Source organism: Geotrypetes seraphini, chromosome 2 (genome assembly GCF_902459505.1).
Source record: "Geotrypetes seraphini chromosome 2, aGeoSer1.1, whole genome shotgun sequence".
NCBI lineage: Eukaryota > Metazoa > Chordata > Amphibia > Gymnophiona > Dermophiidae > Geotrypetes > Geotrypetes seraphini.
In genome coordinates this window covers 426,331,647-426,352,623 of record NC_047085.1, presented here as the reverse complement: position 1 = coordinate 426,352,623, position 20,977 = coordinate 426,331,647, and the positions used below count along the sequence as shown (strand labels likewise).

At 41.1% G+C, this 20,977-nt stretch overlaps 1 protein-coding gene across 3 annotated transcripts in view; it reads right to left on the bottom strand.

The window, feature by feature from the left end:
• The window catches only part of ITGA8 (integrin subunit alpha 8), a 473,328-nt gene that overhangs the window by 388,695 nt on the left and 63,656 nt on the right, over positions 1–20,977 (bottom strand). For all 3 annotated transcript variants that reach the window (XM_033931203.1, XM_033931201.1, XM_033931202.1), the window contains exon 4: positions 15,443–15,566. In XM_033931203.1, the coding sequence (XP_033787094.1) occupies positions 15,443–15,566 (124 nt within the window). The remainder of the gene's footprint in view (positions 1–15,442; positions 15,567–20,977) is intronic.

The following is a 20,977-nucleotide window of genomic DNA, read 5'->3' as shown; positions in this document are numbered from 1 at the left end:
TCACTGAAACGTCTGGAAAAAGAAGGAACAACAACTACTACAGTAACAACAACGTAATAGTAAGCTAATTGGATTTGATATTAGAATAATTCCTCAAGCCAGGCACACGATACTGTTTTCTTTGTATAGAATTATAAATTGATTTCCTAAAGTTCACTCATAAATAATCTTGGATCATACTATAGAGGACTTGAGATTGTTTGACTAAAAAAATTATTTTTTCCTTCTACATCATGTAAATGATTTTTCTTATAATTTTGTGTATTGATCTAACAATCTTTCTGTACAAAATGTTTTTGATTTTGTTAAGAATTTTAAAATGATAAATAAAGAATTAAAAAAAAAATAATACACTGCTTGCGGACTCAAACTTTCTTGAGGAAATTTAAATAAAAATGAATGAGTATTTTCAACTCAATACCTCGGAGGAGATCTCTTTGGAAACTATATGGAATGCTTTCAAGGCAACTCTAAGAGGGCAGATTATTTCATACTAAATCATACACAATGGAAAAAGTCCCTTACTGTATCAAACTTGCTTCCAAACAGACTTATCAAACACAATTGCCTCCAATGTGTCATTAACTGTGCAGCTGAGCTCTCAGTTCCCTGCGCGAGTTCTTAAATCAGCTCAAGCAGGTACTAGGTATCATTCATTGAGCTCTATGCGTGCTTTTATACTAACAATCAAAACATAAAGTGCTTAGCGCAATAAATGCCATCAATCCACAACGGCATATAATAAACTTCAAAGTGCCTAATTTCTAAGCAAACTTTCTTTCTTCATATAATGCATTTCTAAGTCCCTCTATGGTCTTCAGTTCCAGCCAACCACCAGCCAAATTATTTGAAGGCTTGTTTCTCTTTCTGGCTTTTATTCATCATCAGACCTTAGTTTTTTTAAATGCTTGTGCTCTATACTCTATATTTTGTGCAAATCAATAAACTTTTTTATACAACTTTAAAACTTTAGCTATTTCTTCATTCTTTTTTTTGAACCTCGGGAAGGACCTTAAGGTTCAACAAGTTTCGCCTAAAGGCTTTTTCAAGAACGGGTCCCCCCTTTTGTTTTGCTCCACAGCATCCTGACGTGTGTTCTTCTATGTAAAGATCAATAAATGAACATAAGAACATAAGAAGTGCCGCTGCTCGGTCAGACCAGTGGTCCATCATGCCCAGCAGTCCGCTCACGCAGCGGCCCTTTTGGTCAAAGACCAGCACCCTAACTGAGACTAGCCCTACCAGTTACGTCCTTGTTCAGTAGGAACTTGTCTAACTTTGTCTTGAATCCCTGGAGGGTATTTTCCCCTATGACAACCTCCGGGAGAGCATTCCAGTTTTCTACCACTCTCTGGGTAAAGAAGAACTTCCTTACGTTTGTACGGAATCTATCCCCTTTCAATTTTAAAGAGTGCAATCTTGTTCTCCCTACCTTGGAGAAGGTGAACAACCTGTCCTTATCTACTAAGTCTATCCCCTTCAGTACCTTGAATGTTTCGATCATGTCCCCTCTCAATCTCCTGTGTTCGAAGGAGAAGAGGCCCGCTTTCTCTAATCTTTCACTGTACGGCAGCACCTTCAGCCCCTTAACCATCTTAGTCACACTTCTCTGGACCCTCTCGAGTAGTACCGTGTCCTTCTTCATGTACGGCGACCAGTGCTGGATGCAGTACTCCAGGTGAGGGTGCACCATGGCTCGGTACAGCGGCATGATAACCTTCTCCAATCTGTTCGTGATCCCCTTCTTTAGCATTCCTAGCATTCTGTTCGTCCCTTTTCGCTGCCACCGCACATTGTGTAGACGGCTTCATCGACTTGTCGATCAGAACTCCCAAGTCCCTTTCCTGGGAGGTCTCTCCAAGAACCGCCCTGGACATCCTGTACTCGTGCTTGAGATTTTTGTTACTGACATGCATCACTTTACATTTATCCACGTTGAACCTCATCTGCCATGTCAATGCCCATTCCTCGAGCCTGATTATGTAAAATTGTAGAAAATTTTGAAAAAACCAACACTTATCTCAATTTGTTGTGCTAATTATTCCCAAGTTGATTCTATTAACTTAATTCTTGGCCCAACGGGACCCGTTTTGCCAAACTGTTGGCTTCTTCAGGGGTCTACAGTTATATGAACAGCTAAGCTTCCACTCTAGAAGCAAAAAATGGCACTGTTGAATGCTAAATACAAATATAATGAGATTTGCTCACAATTGGCTAGGAAATATTTGTTTCGTCAGCAAGCGGTGTATTATGGAAATTTGAATAAAGCGGGAAGAGTATTGGCTAATTATCTAAAAGCTAAAAAGAAAAGAGGAAAGATTGCGGCCATTAAGGATGAAAAGGGCAAGATTTATACCCACATAGCAGATGTTTTAAATCAATTTCTGGATTATAAAGTTTTATATTCTTCTGAACTATATTCTAGTAAAGAGAATGAAGGAAGAGATTTTTTGAATTCAATTAATGGGTTAAAAATTCCAAAGCATATAAAAGAAAAGCTTGAGGCACTGATATCGTTTACAGAGCTCCAGTCAGCATTGAAGTCTCTCAGAGCTGGGTCTGCTCTGGGTAGTGATGGATTTACAGTGGAGTTTTTCAAATCTTTTCAAAATATACTGTTAATTCATCTTTTTCAATTATATCAATCACAACTGACGAAGGGTCACATATCAGGTACTATTGCAGAAGCACTTACAGAGGCTGAGAATTACAGACCGGTGAGTCTCACATCCATAGTGAGTAAACGCATGGAAACACTAATTAAGCATAAATTAGATACAATCCTAGACGAGAAGAATCTACGGGATCCCCGCCAACATGGATTTACCAAAGGCAGGTCCTGCCAATCCAATCTAATTAGTTTCTTTGACTGGATAACAAGGAAACTGGATGTGGGTGAGTCCCTAGACGTCGTTTACTTGGACTTTAGTAAAGCTTTTGATAGCGTTCCGCACCGCAGACTATTGAACAAGATGAAATCAATGGGACTGGGAGAGACATTAACTACATGGGTCGGTGATTGGCTAAACAGTAGACTTCAGAGAGTGGTGGTAAATGGTTCCCCTTCAAAAACGTCGGAGGTGATGAGTGCCTCAGGGCTCGGTCTTGGGCCCGATCCTCTTCAACATATTTGTGGGAGATCAGACTCAGGGGCTTCAGGGTAAAATCACATTATTCGCTGATGACGCCAAACTATGCAACATAGTAAGTGAGAACACTTTACCAGACAGTATGACGCAGGATCTACTTCTATTGGAACATTGGTCCTCGACTTGGCAGCTAAACTTCAATGCTAGAAAATGTAAGGTCATGCACCTCGGCAGCAGGAATCCATGCAAAACTTACACACTAAATGGTGAAACCTTAGTTAGGACCAAGGCGGAACGTGATTTGGGGGTGATCATTAGCGAAGACATGAAGACTGCCAATCAAGTGGAGAAGGCTTCATCAAAGGCAAGACAAATGATGGGTTGCATCCGAAGAAGTTTTATCAGCCGGAAGCCCGAAGTTATAATGCCATTGTACAAATCCATGGTGAGGCCTCATCTGGAGTATTGTGTACAATTCTGGAGGCCACATTACCAAAAGGATGTGCTGAGAGTTGAGTCGGTTCAAAGAATGGCCACCAAAATGGTCTCGGGACTCAAAGACCTCCCGTATGAAGAAAGGATGAATAAATTGCAGCTATATTCACTCGAAGAACGTAGAGAGAGAGGAGACATGATAGAGACGTTTAAATATATCACCGGCCGTATTGAGGTGGAGGATGATATCTTCTTTTTTAAAGGTCCCTCTGCCACAAGAGGCCATCCGCTGAAAATCAGGGGTGGGAAATTTCATGGCGACACCAGGAAGTTCTTCTTCACCGAAAGGGTGGTCGATCGTTGGAATGAACTTCCACCTCAGGTAATTCAGGCCAGCAGCGTGAAGGATTTTAAAAGGAAATGGGATACACATGTGGGATCTCTAGGGGGGTAAATTCAAGGGGGTAGGGTTGTTGGAGTGGGCAGACTTGATGGGCTGTGGCCCTTTTCTGCCGTCATCTTCTATGTTTCTATGTTTCTATTGTTTTGCCAAAGCCAAACAGAGATCTCATGTTGGTTTCAAACTATAGACCGACTTCTTTAATAAATGTGGATGGGAAAATTCTGATTAAATTATTGGCTCTGAGCTTAGCTAAGGCTCTCCCTTATATGAATGGAATGCACCAAACGGGTTTTGTTGCTCAAAGACATCATGCAAACAACACTAGATTGGCACTTCATATGCTTAATTTAGCAAAAACTATAGAGGTATCCTTGGATGCAGAGAAGGCCTTTGATCGAGTAGAATGAACTTTTATGTACCAAGAAATGGATTGGTTTGGAATAGGTTCCGGATTTATTCAAATGATTCAAACCTTGTATAGTTCCCCCTTGGCCAGATTATATATTAATAAAACATTCTCTGAATGTTTTAGTTTAAAGAGGGGAGTTAGACAAGGATGTCCCTTATCTCCTTTGCTTTTTTATATTATTTTGGAACCCTTGTTATTGGCCATTCAGCAAGCAGAGGAGATACAGGGAATTCCATATTCAGGTCGCGATTATAAAGTTTCGGTTTATGCAGATGATATATTGCTTCATTTGAAAAATCCTGAATTAACCATCCCTCATTTACTGGATTTAATTGATCATTTTGGTAAATTTTCTGGATATAAAATAAATTGGAAGAAATCAGAGGTTCTTCCACTGAATGTAAACTGAATGTAAAAGGAATATTTGATCCATTTCCATTTCTTTGGAAAGAATAGGGAATAAAGGACTCCTTTTACAAAGGTGCGTTAGGGCCTTAACGCGCGGAATAGCGCATGCTAAATTGCCCCGCGCGCTAGCCGCTACCACCTCCTTTTAAGCATGTGGCAATTTTTCAGCTAGTGCGCGCAAATCTTGTGCGTGCGCTAAAAACGCTAGTCCACCTTAGTAAAAGAAGCCCAAAATATTTAGGTATAATGATTCAAAAAACATTGGAAGATACAATTACAGTAAATGAAAGATCCTTATTGTTGAAGGTTAAAGAAATGTGTGAGCATTGGAATCCATTACATCTCTCTTGGTGGGGGAGAGTCCAAACTATGAAAATGATGATCTTGCCTGTAGTTTGTTACCAAATGAGTATGTTACCAATTTATTTTCAATCATCTTTTTACAAAAAACTAAATGGGATTCTTTCAAAATTCCTTTGGCTTGGTAAAACTCCTAGAATAGCCTTAGTATCTTTGCAAAAATTGCAATCGATAGGAAGGGTAAATTTTCCAACTTTTTACAGATATCATCAAGCTTTTATTTTGCGTCAGGGTATGTATTGGATCCTTCCTGAACTCATGGAGAATATACCAGATTGGTTGATTCTGGAAAGTCATCTTATGGCCCCACTTCATCTTAGCCATATTTTAAGTATCAAGCTTCCAAGAATATATAAAGACAACATTATTTTTCATTCAACATGGTCTACGTTAAAATTTATAGATGCTTTAACTCCTGTTCCAATGCAGCAAACCAGATGTCAATCCCTATGGTTGAACTCCAAGATACAAATCGGCAAGTCTAAAATCCTCTGGAAACATTGGCTGCAGGCTGGCATTCGTACTCTAAATGATGTAATATTGAATGGGAAAATGGTAGATTTATTACAGTTACAACAATCATTTGGTATATCAAAGTCTCAAGGTTATAAATGGTTTCAGTTGAAGCAGGCCATTCAGAAAGGGTTCCCTGACTGGCGCAACTTAAAAAATCAGTATAGCTTGCCAGGTTTATGTTTCCAGACAGATTTTCAAGGACATCAGGCCGCCAAGTGATATAAATTAATATCTGAATATTTGGCGAAAAAACCTAAAACAAGCTTAAGAGACATTTGGAGTATAGAAACGAACAAGCATATTTCTGCTACGCAATGACCACCGATTTGGACATGGACAATAAGATGTACAGCATCAGCATCTATGAGACAAACTTGGTTCTTTTTGTTATATAGAATATTTTGGACCCCAGTTCGTTTACAAAAGTTGGATAATTCAAAGTTTAATAGATGCTGGCACTGTCAACTTGAAGTAGGGACAATGGATCATCTTTTAATTTATTGTCCATTGATACTCAATTTTTGGAAGTCAATTTGGGGCAAAATTAATATGGTATTAGGTGTCTCTATTCCATTATCTTATGAAGTGGTTTTATTTGGGATATTGTTGAAACTTATGACCTCTTTTACAAAGCCGCTGCGTTAACAGCCCCGAAGCACATAGAGATTTAAAGGGCTTTGGGGCTGTTGCTGCGCAGCATAAAAGAGACCGTTAATAGTCCAATTGACAAACATCAAAATAAACTTATTATTATGACTGGGGTGGCCATGCAATTAATAACTAGAAATTGGAAAAATTGGGATAGTTTTCTTTTTAGTGGGAAACACTTTGTTTATACTATAGATATGAAAGGATGATAGCAGAACAATCTGGAAATAGTAGGAGGTTCAAAGAGATTTAGGCCCTGATTCTCCAAAAGTGCGTCCCGATTTTAGGCAGCTGTAGGCAAGAACCGTCTGGCCTGAAGAACAGGTTAAGTTCGATGGGGTGGAGATTTGGGGGTTGTTAGCGCCGGGGGGGGAGGTTGCGTCTTCGGGCAGGAGGGATTGGGCACCCTCCTGCCAGCGATCCATATTGTCGGGGGGGGGCATCTTCTGGCAGGAGGGTTTGGGCACCCTCCTGACAGCGATCGGTAGTGTCGGGGTGGGAGGGAGATCGGTAATGTCGGGGGGGCGGTTGGTAGTATCGGGGGGTGGTCGGAGGGGGAGGCATCTTCTGGCAGGAGGGTTTGGGCACCCTCCTGCCAGCGATCGGACAGGCCGCGGACGGCTATACTTATAGCGGCAGAGAGATCCCTTGCCGCAATAAGTGTAGCGGGCCGTGTCTAATCTAACCCGATTCTCTAACCAGCGTCTGTAACATGGACGCCGGTTACAGAATCGGGGTTTTAGTGTAGGCCGATTCTGAATAGGACGCCTCTCCCGGGCGTCCTATACAGAATCAGGGCCTAGGTGTCTTGCGGGCCTCGCCTTCAATATAGGCGGCCTGCCTGGGGAGCATTTTTTAAAAAAAACGTGCATCCCGATTGGCTGATTAGACAGCTGTAGGACGCCTACAGCTGCCTAAAATCGGGACGCACTTTTGTAGAATCAGGGCCTTAGAGTCCATTGGAGGCATTTGTCAAGCAATAGAAGGATTAAATCCTTAGTTCCTAGATTTACTTAAGATTTCTACACATATCCAGGTAGGGAGGGAGGGAAAGGGAGGGGGAGGAGATAGGGTAATTTGTTTCAGATGTTTGCAAGAATTTAAGTGTTGTTATTTGATATTATTGAGTATATAATTGTTGCACTTTTTATAAGTTTTGAAAACCAATAAAGATTTAAAAAAAAAAAAAAAAAGGAAACGGAATACAAAAAGGGTCTGGTCAGAGATCTAAGATCCCATTTTAGGGTCCTTTCTTACCACCTTTAAATGCAAAGTTTCTCTATTATTGCAGCGCATATCCCAATAGTGAACTGACAGGATCAGCAGAATGAAGGAGGAGGGATTAGTATGGTTATCCTGGTAATATGACATTTTTTTTTCTCAACAAACAGCAGTGTACCTGATGCCAGAAGTTTGACAATATGCAGGACAATTACAAAGTTGACTCATTTGAGTTAAACAAGTTATTTGTAACAGCTGCAGTACCTCACAAGTTAATGTTTCACAATTACTTGCAACCTTTCTAATAATGCCATGAAATGGGTACGTGCTTTCTTTCCTGCTTCATTTATTTATATATATATATATATATATATATATATATATGTTTATTTTCTAAAATATTTTCTTTTGTATTTATATAACACTTATAACCTAAGTGATATACATTCAGGTACTCAAGCAATGGGGGGATTAAGTGACTTAACTAGGGTCATATTGAGCAGTGCCTCCCAATTCCCATAAATGCTCACCTGTACCCAGCAGCAGCAATAATGACAAAAATGACTGTGGCTATCACCCCAACACTAGCTCTGAGCTGGCAGTAAGTTTTTTGGATTAGGGGGCAGGATTTTTATGTACTGCTGAAAACCATCTGGTGGCGGAGCAAGATTTTACACTTTAAAAAATGTTAATAAAATGTCACAATGGTTTCCGCAAATAATCTCAATGCCAAACCAGGAAATTTAACATTAAAAATGTGGTTTATTTATTTTGTTAATTATTAGATGTTAAATAATCATCAATCTAATTTCAAAACTTGCAAGTGCCAAATTGACATATGCTTTTCAATTACATAGTAGCAAGATCAAACAGCTTTGTCATCAAGATCATTAAAAAGATTCTCAAGATAAGTATAAGTGCTAGCCACATAAATAATGTACTTAGAATTACTTTGGATAAGTTCACTTTGCAAAATATTAGAATCCTTAAAGATTTTTTTTCTCTTTTAGGTTCCACCTCAAACATCTCAGACACCTTGAGAATTCTGTTATCTGGTGTTCTCAAGAATCTCAATTATTTAGCTGTTTTTCCTTTTTCAAGGGCTCTCTTGGATGTTGGGTACCTTTGCTTTCAATGATGTCTTCTGGGATCCAGGTAAATATTCCATTCAGGTAACATCTGCATCTGCCTCTCTAATTTTAAATAAATTAAAGGACAGAAAACCCTGTCTCCCTGTTTCCTATACATCACTTCTGCTTGATATTACTTTGATTTTATTCTGGCTAGCCGTTGTAAATAAACAGATAATTTTTATTTTCTCCTAGCTGAAACTCCCACAAACAAAAATAAAAATTCAGCTTGTGCTTACTCATACTCGCACACAGTGTCACATATTTGACAAATGCTCCATTTTATACCAGAACATGCTTGCTTCTTCTTTGGCAGTTCCACTTTAGTTCACACAATCGGTAAAAAAATACTATACAGCTCTCCCTCCATATTTGCGGGGGTTAGGTGCAGAGCCAGCCCGCAAATAGGGAAAAATTGCAAATAAGGTTTTGGGCTGGCTCTGACCCACCTCTGCCTCCCTCCTGGTGGTCTAGCAAGGCAGGAGCAATCTTCCTATGCTCCTGCCCCGTGCAAAGCCATCAGCAAAATGGCTATCGTGAGTTCCCGTTGTAGTCTCGAGATACTGGACATGGAGTAGAAGTAAGGAAGGGGAAATAAGGTGTTGATCAAAGGGAGGGGTAGAGAGAGAAAGGGAAAATGCTGGTAATACTAGGGTAAGGGATGAGGGAAAGGGGAGATTTTAGCAACTTGAGGGAGAGGGGTTAAAGAGGGGAAGTGGAAATGCTGGTAAACCTGAGAGCAGGAGTAGAGGAGGGAATGAGAGATGCTGTTCGACCACCTCTGTGTGTGTGTATGTGTGTGTGTAGGAGGGGGGGGGGGGGGGAACCAGGGCTCAAATTTTGCCTAGGATGTCCAATATCCTTGGACCAGCCCTGCCTCCACCCTTAGTTGCTTTAGTCCAATCTAATCTTTAAGGCCATCCTTGCATTTAGATAGAGTGCAATTTCTTCATCAAAAGAAAAGGGCATGCTTTTTCATCTGGAGCATGATTTCACCTTTATCTGCAGAAGCATGACTCATCTGTTAACAAGATGGACTGACAAAACGGAATAAGATGTATTTTCTAGGGATGGATATATATTTCCAATTCAAAAGCTTGAGAATTTACAGAAGTATTTTTGGAATGTAAAATGCCTTTCACCCTTTATAAATCTGTCTTATATTGTTTCTGTTGCTTTTAATATCCTATCATAGGGAACTGAGCCAACTAAGCTTCAGTATGTTCAAATAAGGATGAGGTATACCCAGTTCTTCCAAATACTCCTTAGAGTATGTTGAATCAGACTTCAAAGTGAGGAAGGAGGGGGGGGGGGAGAAAGGCCTGTACAGGTGCGTGCAGGTGAAGATTTTATGACCTCCATGATAACGGAGGTGAAGACAGACCCCCTTAAATCCCCAGACTAATAGAAAAATGGCAATACATTTTACAGTCCTGAAAGACACCCTGAACAAACTGTCTGCTCTCACACAATCTCTGTTTCTGCTAAAATAAGCAAGTCAAGTGAAACTTATCCTTTCACACAGAAACTAACATTTGCTGAGTATCATAAAAATAAAGAAGTCTACTTGTGAGAATGGAATTTACCAGCATTAGAACAGAAGTGAATTACCACATATCTTAACTAAGAATATAAAACTGATTACTTTGCAAATAAGTCCTGGAATGGGCAGGCCTTGCTTGGAAATTAATGATTCTTGATATTAAAATGACATATGTTGGGAACTAGGTGAATTTTTGGTAAACAGGACATCACACGCAGTATGACTTAGAAAAGTAAAAATGTTGTCCAATCAATGAACTGATAAGTGAAATAACGATTGTAAGTAACCAATAGAAACTTGAGATGTAATAAGTACTAACGTGGTCTCAGGCTATCAAAAATGTATAAGAAGACAGTCTTTTGATAACTCAAGAGAACAGATTACAGGTTTGTTCAAGCCGGCTTGACGTACCTATGTTCTGTTGACTCTATATGCTGAAAGACTCTATAAGCTGTTACTGATTATTAATAAAATATACATTAAATATACCAGCATATTGAGTGTCGTGAGGTCTTTGGTGAAGGCCCAGTAACAGGGTGGTCTTCAAAAGTGAGGTTAAGATCTTTACTCATTTGGCATAAAAATTGAGTAAAGGACGACTTGTGAGAGATACTGGAGGTGACTTTTTGTAGCTCCCGAGCTTCCTGCAACAGCAGTTGCTGTATTCCATCGCTGCTCAACGGGCAGGCATTGCAAGAGACGGACCCCTGACATCACTGGGTCCGTCTCCAACATCTTAAATTGAAGCTGCTACCGTGGTTGCGGCCGCAGCTGCATAGCTGCAGAGCGAGGCCAAAGGGGCACGTTTTGCCCCTTGGGGAGCCCCTTGGAGCCACAAGGAGCTGGAATTCAAGGTTGTATCACTTATTCCATAATGTTTGATAGATTGAATATGGGGAAAAGAAAAATTAAACCTAAAAGTTCAACACTGGCTGTATCTGGCCCTATGGATAGGCATTTGACATCATTAACTGAAAATCCTTCAGTAGTACCACTTAATATGAATTCTTCTATGTCAGGTGCTTCAGTGAGCCCCCTCGAATGGACTCCTCTCCTTCACCAAGTATCAAGTGATAGTAGGAATATAAATCCTACCTTTTCCACCGAACATGTGATATCCTCCATTCAGAGAAATAAGTTAGTTTTTACTGAAATACCTAAATCACTTGATTTTTCAAGTGTAGTGGAGGATCAACCACTAACAGAGGAAACACAAGATATTACCCTTAAAGATTTGAGGTTAGGTATTTCTAGAGTAGAAGGGTTTCTCAGGTCAACTGTGAAACAAACGGTGAATTTTTCACAGTCTGTTTCTCATAAATTAGAAAATGTGGATTCCACATTTGTTGTTTGGATAAACGATTAAATGTGGTGGAAGCTCAATGTAATACACTTCAAGCTGTCTCAGTATCTGCTGTTAAAGATTCTACAGTGATACATTCTAAAATAGAATTAATGAAAAATATGTACAGAGCGAGAAATCTCCACTTGGTCAATTTCCCAGTAACTCTTATTAAGGAAATTTTTTAAAGAAATACTGGGGTTGCCCAACGCAGAGATTTTTCCAATTAATAATTACTATCATGTTCCTCAAAAAAAAAAATAGAATCCACTCAGGAGGTGGACCATTTGGTCACAACTGAAATTAATTTGACTGAGTTTATGGAAGATAGTCAGGATGTGATCCAGAGTCGGTCCACTCTAGTGATAACATGCATGAGTGAGATAGACAAGATGTCAATAATAAAACTTTATTTTAAAAATAGGTTAACTAAATTTTGTGGGAATTTGGTTAGAATTTTTCCAGATGTCTCTAGAGCTACTCAATTAAGGTGGAAAGAGTTTCTGAAGTTAAAAACTAGAGTTTTAGCTCTAGAGGCATCTTTTTACCTAAAATTCCCATATAAATGTCTTGTCAAGCTACAAGACATTGAATATATTTTTTGGGATCCCATACAATTGCAACAATTTCTAATTGCTCGAGAACAGAAATGAGTTAATTTTAAGAGGTTTAAGTTTCACTGCTGAGAAATAAGAGAAGAAAAAATTAAGAATCCCTATAAGAGTAAGGAATAGTTTATGATTCGCGGGGTGAATCAAGAATTATTTCCTTTATCTTATCTTATAAATTTGTTTTTTAAATTTTATCATTTCTCCCCATTTATAATAATAATAATAATTATTTATTTTTGTATACCGCCATACCCAGGGAGTTCTAGGCGGTTCACAACAAATAGATGAATTACATACAGTGCGATTGAAAAAAGAAGAACATAACAAGGCAATCGAAGGGTCAAACTAGTTTACATTGACATTTTAGGTGAAGGAAGGGCTAATACAGAGCGCATACGGTATGTACTGTAAGAGAATACAATTGAATTTATGAGAAGGGGGAACAAAGCATATTATATGAGAGGGGGAGAGCAGCGATCTTGGAAGGGGGGGAGGAGGAGGAAAAAGTAAAGGAAGGTGGGAAGTGTTGAGGAGAGTTAAGGATTTGATCTGTTGCAAAGAAGAGTGCTTGATCTGTTTTCAAATGTGGAGAAGGGGAGCGTTAAGGCGGAAGTGGGGAGCATTAAGGATTTGGTCCATTGAAAAGTAGAGGCTTAAAAATGTGGGCTTAAAAAGGAATTTTGTATGAATGATTATGCAATATTTAAAGAAGATCCCTTTTTTTCTTTTGTATCATCTGATATTGTAATTATCTAAATTTATAAATTAAAAAAAAAAATTGAGTAAAGGACATCGAAGCAGAAAAGGGGAGATCCCGTTGAGTTGAAGACGACCGGGAACCCCTCGAAGTATGTCTCATGGCAGAGACAGAAGGTGAAACCATTGTGGAATATTGACACCTGAGATCTGAATCCATAAGCAAAAAAGAACCAGCTGGTGATGAAAAAGCACATGAGAAGGAGTCAACTGATGAAACTGAATCTGCCGTAGCTTTTCTTGAGAAGGAGGGTGACTGTCTCGAGGATTGTCTATGCCTCGAGAAACAAGGTCTGTCTCGAGAAGAGGACCTGGGTCTCGATGAATACCTCGACAGATGGTGTGGAGATGAACTGTGCCTCAAAAAATGAGGTAGTGATCTTGAATGCAGCCTCGATGAGGATTGTTGAGTCCTCGCCCTGTGCCTCGAAGATTATGTATAGAGGTAGGGCTGGAAGTTGGAGATCGAAGTCGAGACACTGATAAGGACTCAGCTCCTTGTGCAGATGTATCTCAAGGCACTTGCAAATACTCGACCCCTTTATATAGAGTGTGTTGGTTTTTCTTGAGGCACTCTCAAGGACTCGACTCCTTGTATATAGTGTGTTGGTTTTGCTCAAGGCACTCTCAAGGACTCGACTCCTTGTATTACTGCTGAGTGCTCAGGAAGCAGGGTCGAGGCAGGAGTTAAGTTGGCAAGCATGTTACCAAACTCCTGATGCAGAATAAGTCCCAACATACTCTGCAAAGCTGGCACTGAGACCACTGAAGCTGGTATAATTGGTGTGGCTATAGACTCCGACGAAGAAGATTTCGAGGAAGAGGTTGCCTCGAATTCGAGACACATGTCCTGGAGATCCTCAGACCCACCGGACCCACTGGTTCTAGAGGTGGCATGTCCGTAAGGGTTGGCTGAGCAATCGTACCTGATGGAGACACCAAGGATAACAGCACCCTAGAGGAAAAGTAAGCTGAGTTCCCTGAAAACAATGTGGAAGATTTAATCGAGGTCGAGGTTGAAGATTTTGACCTCAGAGAAAAGTGGGCTGGCTTCAAGGTCAAGGCAGGAACAGGATTCAAGGACTTAGGCACAGATTGATCTATTTCTGGTAAGCGAACAGCCGTCCTGAAACATGGTCAGGCTTCACTGTGACTGACGGGAATGGAAGGAAAGACGGGTATGGCAAAATCAAGCCCCACAGGCAAATGCCGTGAGTAGGCCTCCCTTGACACGAAGAAAATAAGAAACAAAATTATATATATATATATTTATTTATTTTTTTTTTTTTTTGTTAAAGAAACGTGCAACTAAACACAGCGACCCTGTAATAAAAAGTACATGAGCCTCAGTGAGAGAAGGCATGAGTAGAACTAAGCCTAGAACAGAATGTCGAAATGAGTAGATTGTCAGCTCTGCGGAAAACTGAGGAGACACGCGCCCTACATTGGGTAGGAAGGCACTCGCACATGCGTGGTGCGGCAATTGCAAACTTTCTTAAAGTTTCAAAAGCAAGTCTGCTTGCAAGGCTGTCCACATCCGGGCTCCTTGGATGACGTCACCCACATGTGAGAATATGCTGCCTGCTTGTACTGTGATAAAAAATGCTTTAACATTCCTCCTCAAAAAACTCAACTTTCTAGACACCACAGTTTCCATCAACAATGGCTACATATAAAGATCTATGTAGAGAAACTACTTTAAGAGTTTGGGGGATATTGATAGGCACAGGTCCAGGAAGTGACATCATAATAAAAGCTGACACTGGCACAAGCAGCAGGATAGGGTTGTCACTCGCACCGCGAATGTTAAAAAGGTACAGGGGGAAGGGAAACGGCGTGCAGTAGTGGGGAGCGGAGAAGGAGGAAGGCAGAGAGGACAGGTGCTAGCAACCCCATCAAGAGGGCACCCAGGGTGGACTTCCCCCCCACCCCTCTTACTACGCCACTATTCTGACCCAGTAAGGCTATTCTTATGTAATGTTGGAACTCTCTTCCAGTAGAATTAATATTGATTCTGTCTTATTTGAAATTCCATAAATTGTTAAAAGTATACCTATAGTTTATCTGTTACTGGTAACCTTTTTGTAATACTATGTATTTTGCTAGATTTGCCCAGTATTTGATATTGTAATTCCCACTGAAGCAAATTATGGTATCCAGTGCAATATAAATTGTTGTATTATCTAATTGTTATTTTATTACAGTATTTTATACTTTGTTCAGTCTCCAATGAACAAATTATCTTCTAGCCCCATCTGGAGGGGAGAGTGTGGCGCAGTGGTTAAAGTTACAGCCTCAGCACCCTGAGGTTATGGGCTCAAACCCACGCAGCTCCCTGTGACCTTGGGCCAGTCACTTAATCCTCCCATTGCCCCAGGTACATTAGATAGATTGTGAACTGCCGGAACAGACAGGAAAAAATGCTTGAGTACCTGAATAAATTTATGTAAAACTGTTCTGAGTTCCCCTGGGGAAACGGTATAGAAAAGTGAATAAATAAATAAATCTGCATTAGCATTCACTAAATATCACTTTGGTATTTACTAATATAAAATAATAAAAATAACTTACTGTTGCGACAAGGAGAGTACTCGGCATATGCACTGAAGTTCTGAATTGCTACATAACAAGTACCAACAGGATCCTTTTCCTGATCAGCCTTAAGTGTCCTCCAGTGATATAATGGAGCACAAGCCTATTAAAACAAGAATAGTCAATATGTTTAAATATATTTATCATTGTTAACTAATTTATCAACTAACTTTTTTAGTGCAACAAATCACCTAACATAAGTCTCCAAAAACTGAAATGCTCTGTCATGTGGGGGAGTCAGATTCCTGAGTTTTTACGATTACCACTTATCCTTTCTTCTCTGTCACGGAGCTAGATGGAAATTTTCTTCATGACCTGAGTCACGTCCCACATGGTTTAAATTGGAGTCGAGAGGTAGACAACTAAATTTGAAATTTCTACCATTCATGAAAAAAGTTATCATAACTGATAAAAATCCTATATTTTGTTCTACCATCCAAGCTATAAATGAGCTTGAACAAGTCTCAAAGATAAAATGGTCAGATTCTCTACTGGCTCCTGTATGGAATAATCAAAAAATCCTAATCCAGAATAAACAAGTGGACTGGAAATTATAGCAAAGGAATGGCATCTGGCATGTGGGCCAATTACTCGATGGTCCCAACTGGATCCCTTTTAATGAATTGTGTTTACTTTATAACCTACCTTCTGCCCATTACTTTAGATAGTTGCAACATATTCACAGTATCAAAGCATCTACTACATTATCTCTACAGAATCAATGAGACCCGACTTATTTAACATTAAGTGAACAGATAACATTTTAAAAAAGTGAAGCCTCCCAGTGGTATAAGATACTTCAATTGCACAAATTCCACCACTTGTCTGGCTTGAGAGAGGTTTGGCATAAAGACACAGAATTGATCTTTGATGACAATCAATGGAATGCTACTTGACTCTTACAAATCACTACACTCATCTTCTATGTCACAAATAGCCTTCTTTCTACTGCATTGTGCCTACTGGACTCCTTACCGTCGCTCCAAAATGGCTATTTCCCAAAATAAGTGTTGGACTTGTAATAGTAAAGTGGGCACTTTGGACTATATGCTTTTCAAATGTTCTGATCTGAAGACGTTTTGGCAGCAGATATGGACAACAATTTGTTATATGCTTCACACAGATGAATATTCATGAGAGATATTTGCATACACTGCCTCCACTGCAAGCAGATTTCTCCCATGAATATTAATTGTGACTATCCTGAAAACCTGACTGGCTGGGGTGCCTCCAGGACCAGGTTTGGGAGCCACTGGTGTAAACAGCTCTTTGTCCTGTGAAATAGAGTCTTTCAGAATAATGGAGTTCTCTTCTTGAGGTTTCCTGTTAAGTGCTTGATACAATTTAATAATGTGTGATATGTTTTCTTTGATTCTAAACAATTGCAAGCTTTCTTAGATGATAAGTTTCATACCCAACTAATTGCCACTTGCCTGAAAATCATTAATTTATGGGCTTTAATTATTTGCATATTTGGTGACTACTGCTTCATGAAAATGCTCTTTTCTTGTTTATAATTCCTTTCAGAAAATTTTGTGGGTCCATCTTCTTATTGGGGACTAAGGAAAAGTAATTTAGCATCTTTTCATTTATTTCTGATATTATCTTTTCTTCAATAATATATCTTTAAATGCTAATTGCCTTGTTAGCAGTATCAAGTGTTTATAGCACATCTTCAAAAATACATACAAGCAAAAATAAAAAAACAAATTAAAATAATACCTTCAGGAAACCCATTAACAGCAGCCTTAAGGATGATAAACAAATGGCCTCTTCCAAAAGCTTCATATTATTTGACTCTGGAGTTTTGTTTAATTTGTTGCTAGTGGCATTCAGGAGGCAGAAGAATTTGACAGTTTTCAGGCAATTATTGAAGCAGCATACACTTTTGCAGGCAGATCTGGGACTATCATGCTGCAATAGTCTGGACTTTGTTGTATGCTGTTTGGGCTGGATTCTATAATTGGTGCCTAAATCAACGGTGTCTACAAAAATGGACTCCAGCCGCATGTCAGTCACGCTTAGTAACCGTTAACAGAATCACAGCTGACGCCGCCTAAGAAAAAACTTAGATATCTGCAATGTAGACCAGTGTTTTACTGGCCTATATTGCAGGCGTCTAAGCTCTTTAGGGGTAGAAAATAGTACGGTGGCTGTTACCTGCGGTAAGCCGCGGGTGACTGCAGTAACCCGCCAAAACAGTGGTGGTGGGGGAACAGTGTTCATCGCGGCTACAGGGACAAGGCCATTCACCACCCCGTGGGGCGGTGAATGGCCTTGTCTCCGCAGTTAAGAGAGGAAATGCGTGCGGTCACCGATCGTGCTTCCTCCCTCCTTACTGATAGCCACCGCTGCCTGATCGCCGCTGCCACCCAAGCATCTCCCACCCTCCCTCCTTATTGCTGCCGCCCGCCGCCGCCTGAGCATCTCCCTCCCTGCCCCTTACCTTCGCAGCAAGCAATTTCTAAATTTGTTTCCTACAAACAGCCGGAGCATTGAAATCACATGTGACTGCCGTAAAGGTCATCTCTGATGCAACCGGAAGTTGCATCAGAGACGATCTTTCCTGCAGCCACACGCAATTTCAACGCTCCGGCTGCTCGTAGGAAGCAAATTTAGAAATTGCCTGCCGCGAAAGTAAGGGGCAGGGAGGGAGAAAGGGAGAAAAGGTGGGGTAGAGATGAACAGATGTTGAAGGGAACTGGGGAAGGTGGGGTAGAGAGGAACAGACGCTGCACCTGAAGGGAACTGGGGAAGGTGGGGTAGAGAGGAACAGATGCTGAGCCTGAAGGGAACTGGGGAAGGTGAGGTAGAGAGGAACAGACGCTGAGCCTGAAGGGAACTGGGGAAGGTGGGGTAGAGAGGAACAGACGCTGAGCCTGAAGGGAACTGGGGAAGGTGGGGTAGAGAGGAACAGACGCTGAGCCTGAAGGGAACTGAGGAAAATGGGGTGGAGAGGAACAGACGCTGAGCCTGAAGGGAACTAGGGAAGGTGGGGTGGAGAAGAACAGACACTGAAGGGAACTGGGGAAGGTAGGATGGGGAGGAACAGACGCTGAAGGGAAATGGGGAAGGGAGAAGATGCTGAAGGGAACTGGGGAAGGGAGAGAGGAAGGGAAGGTGGGGTGGAGAAGAACAGACGCTGAAGAGAAATGGGGAAGAGAGAGATTACAGATTATGGGGGAAAGCGGAGGGAAGAAGATGGGTGCCAGACTAATTGGAGGGGGGTGAAGGGAGAGATGTAAAGGAGAGGCACAGTAACAGAGCATATGGAAGTGACAAAGAAGGCAGAAAGTAGATGGAAGGAAATGAATGAGAAGATGAGGAAAGCAGAAACCAGACAACAAAGGTAGAAAAAAAAATTATATTTATGTATTTTATTTCCTTTAGGATAAAGTAGTATATTAGTTGTGTTGATAAAAATTTATAAACAAAGCCCTGCCAGCTGAACATCTCTTTCTCTAGTTCAGCAGCCAGAACTTTGATTTATAAGGAAGGAATAACCTAAATATTGCAGTACTGAGGCTTGTATGGATGCTGCAGGGATGCGGATGGGGCGGGGACAATGGTCGCGGGGACAGGGACAAATCTTTTCCCCGTGTCATTCTCTATTTAGGGGTCCTTTTATTAAGGTGTGCTAACCGATTTAGTGGGCGCTAAATGCTAAGACACCCATAATGGATGCACTAATCTTTAGCATTTAGCACACCCTAATCTTTAGCATGCGTTAAATCAGTTATAAAAGGACCCCTTCGTGAATTGCACCTAAAGGAACCTAAGTCCCATTCTGCCCCTAACCACGCCCACTTAGGTATAAGGTGCTGTTAGGTGTCCTGCTGTAGATACGTTACTGGCGCCTTCTTTTTTTTTAATGAGTTTTTAGTTTTAAATTAGGTGGTCAGTTATCACCCTGATTAAAACCAATTAAAACAATTATGTTAGGCTGTGGTAGGATGTCTGCCACCGCCTAACTTAACAGCGCCACAGTAATTTAGGGCTAGATTCGCTAACCTCCATTAGGGTTCCTGAACTGTGGCTAATCCGTGCAGGCCCAATGAATTTTCAAAACAAAAAATTTTAAATGAGGGCGATCGGAGGAACGCCCCCTTGCGACTGCACAGATCGCTAGTGTGTAATTTCGACGCATGAGCAGACCATCTGTATATGGTCTGCGCATGTGTCTAAGAGCTGTCTAGAGCTGTGACTTTTTTTTATTTTTTCTATTTTACTAGCCCAGCGAGCCCGTGGTTTTAACCCGCTTTAAACCCACGGGTTAAAACAACAGGCTCGCAGTGCGGGGAAGGGCAGGAGAGTCGGGGCAGCAGGAGAGATTCAGGGCAAGAGCAGGGCGGCGAGTCAGGGCAGCAGGAAGGAGAGATTTGGGGCAGAGCACGAGATCAGGGCACGCAGGAGACAGCAGGAGATCGGGCAGGCAGGAGATCGGGGATGAGACTGGGCAGCAGTTCGGGGCAGAGAAGCAGGGCAGAGAGCAGGGCAGCAGTAGGCAGGGCAGTCGGAAAGGACTTCAGCGACTGGTCCAGTTGCTTCTTGTGTTGATCAGCCAGCCCAGTCGGTTTGCAAGATTTCTGTAGTGAATCGCATCCCTGCCTACTTTGCATGCCGTTCCCCTCATTTGCATGCACAGATCGGAATCAGATCGGAGAGGTAAGTGAATCGGGCCAGAGTAAGGTTTGCTTAGTGAATCTAGCCCTTACTCTGTACAGTTAAAATGCCAATTTGATTAATATATGGTATCCTGATTGGATGCAATGTGTCAAGTGGCTTCTAGCAGTGCTTGTGTTTTCATGCACAATATGAACTTGATGTAAAAGAGTAAGCTTTGTACAATACTGCAGTATCACTTTGATGACTGCAATTTAGTTATCTGTGTTTCTTCTAATTTGCACTTTTTAGTACCATGTTTTCATGTCCTGAAACAACCTTACTGGTGAAATGTGTGCGGAGACTGCAAACTAAATCTAGCACTGAAAACATTCAGCAGAATGAGATTTATGGCTGAATTTGATGGATGAACTCCTCTATTTAATCGGAGATGGAATTTTGAAAAAGTCTATCACCCAATATTCAGCCAGCGGTATTTTAATTGCCAATTGTCAGTGGCATACTAATGCCCTGATTTTCAATGCTTGGCCATGTCTGGGCACTGGCACTGAATATTAGGGCATAAGTATAGGCAGCCTGGCTGCCAGGAGCTCATATGTGCCCAGAGGTGTAGCTATGGGTGGGTCTGGGTTGGCACAGTCCCATCCATTCCTAGCTTAGGCCCACTAGGCAGTGGCACCTCACTACTATCTTTCTCTCCTTTGATCTGGTATATTCCATCTCTCTGAATCCCCTTCCCTTCCCCCTCCCCCCATCGCTCCCCAGTGTACCTCAGTGGCATCCTGGACGCCATAGCAATTCATCTTCACAGCATATGCCAGTTCTTTCAGACTTCTCTCTGCCGCCTACCACCAGTAAGGAAACAGAAAGTGATATCGTCAAGGGTGGGAG